Here is a 974-nt window from a genome sequence, read left to right as displayed (position 1 = left end):
TCTGAGGCTGTACCTCTACAGAAGTAGATTGCCCAACCTTCCTTTTGAGGAGTGGCCTGGTTGGTTTGAACTACCAGCCTTCTGGTTAACAGTCAAATGCCTTAGGCATTACACCACTAGAGCGCCTCTGTAAAGGTTTACAGCCTTGGAAACCCTATGGGGCAATTCTACCCTGTCCTACACAAGCATTATGAGTTGAAATGGACTCGATGGCAGTGGATTTGGTTTGCTTCTGGCCCATAGGACACAGGGAGTTGTTAATGCCTTTGTTGTGTGCTCTGGGTGAAGTTGCTAACAAGCTCTGGTGGAGTTGATCAGGGCCATGGCTGAGGACCCCATCACCCACCATATGGCCCCCTCTGTCTAGGCACCCAAGAGGCTCACACACATGGCAACAGGCAACTACACAGCTGTAGTGGAGTTCATTCTGCAGGGCTTCTCGGAAGACCCCTGGATCCGGGGCTTGCTCTCAGTCCTTTTCATCCTCCTCTACCTAATGGCCCTTGCAGGGAATGGTCTCATCTTTGCAGCCATTAACCTGAGCCCAGGCCTGCACACTCCCATGTACTTCTTCCTCGCCAACCTGGCCTTTTTGGACATTGTCTGCACATCCACTGTTCTCCCCAAATTGCTGGAGAGCCTGGTGGTTGGGGTAGACACCATCTCCTACAGGGGCTGCCTGGCCCAGCTCTTCTTCCTGACCTGGTTCCTGGGGTCTGAGCTGCTGCTGCTCACAACCATGGCCTTTGACCGCTATGTGGCCATCTGCCGGCCACTGCATTACAGTGCCATCATGAGCTGGTCGCTGTGTACACTGCTGGCCATGACTGTGTGGACAGTTGGTGCACTCAACACATCTGTGCACACGGGCCTTCTACTACGGCTGAACTTTTGTGGTCCGAACCACATTGAGCACTTCCTGTGTGATGTCCCCACGTTGTTGGTGCTGTCCTGCAGCCCCACAACCATCAACA

At 53.5% G+C, this 974-nt stretch overlaps 1 protein-coding gene across 1 annotated transcript; it reads left to right on the top strand.

Annotated features, from left to right (window-relative positions):
* Positions 1 to 388: 388 nt before the first annotated feature.
* LOC103193604 (olfactory receptor 13A1-like) lies at positions 389 to 973 on the top strand (the record flags this gene model as incomplete). The annotated part of the gene is made up of 1 exon (XM_007936860.1): positions 389 to 973. A coding segment is annotated over exon 1 (585 nt), but the record flags the coding sequence as incomplete, so codon positions are not given.
* Position 974: the final 1 nt, after the last annotated feature.

The sequence above is a fragment of the Orycteropus afer genome, unplaced genomic scaffold (genome assembly GCF_000298275.1).
Source record: "Orycteropus afer afer isolate SDZICR_OR568_19922 unplaced genomic scaffold, OryAfe1.0 scaffold00038, whole genome shotgun sequence".
Taxonomy (NCBI): Eukaryota; Metazoa; Chordata; class Mammalia; order Tubulidentata; family Orycteropodidae; genus Orycteropus; species Orycteropus afer.
Note: the sequence above shows the minus strand (reverse complement) of the source record. Positions and strands in the feature narration are given on the sequence as shown.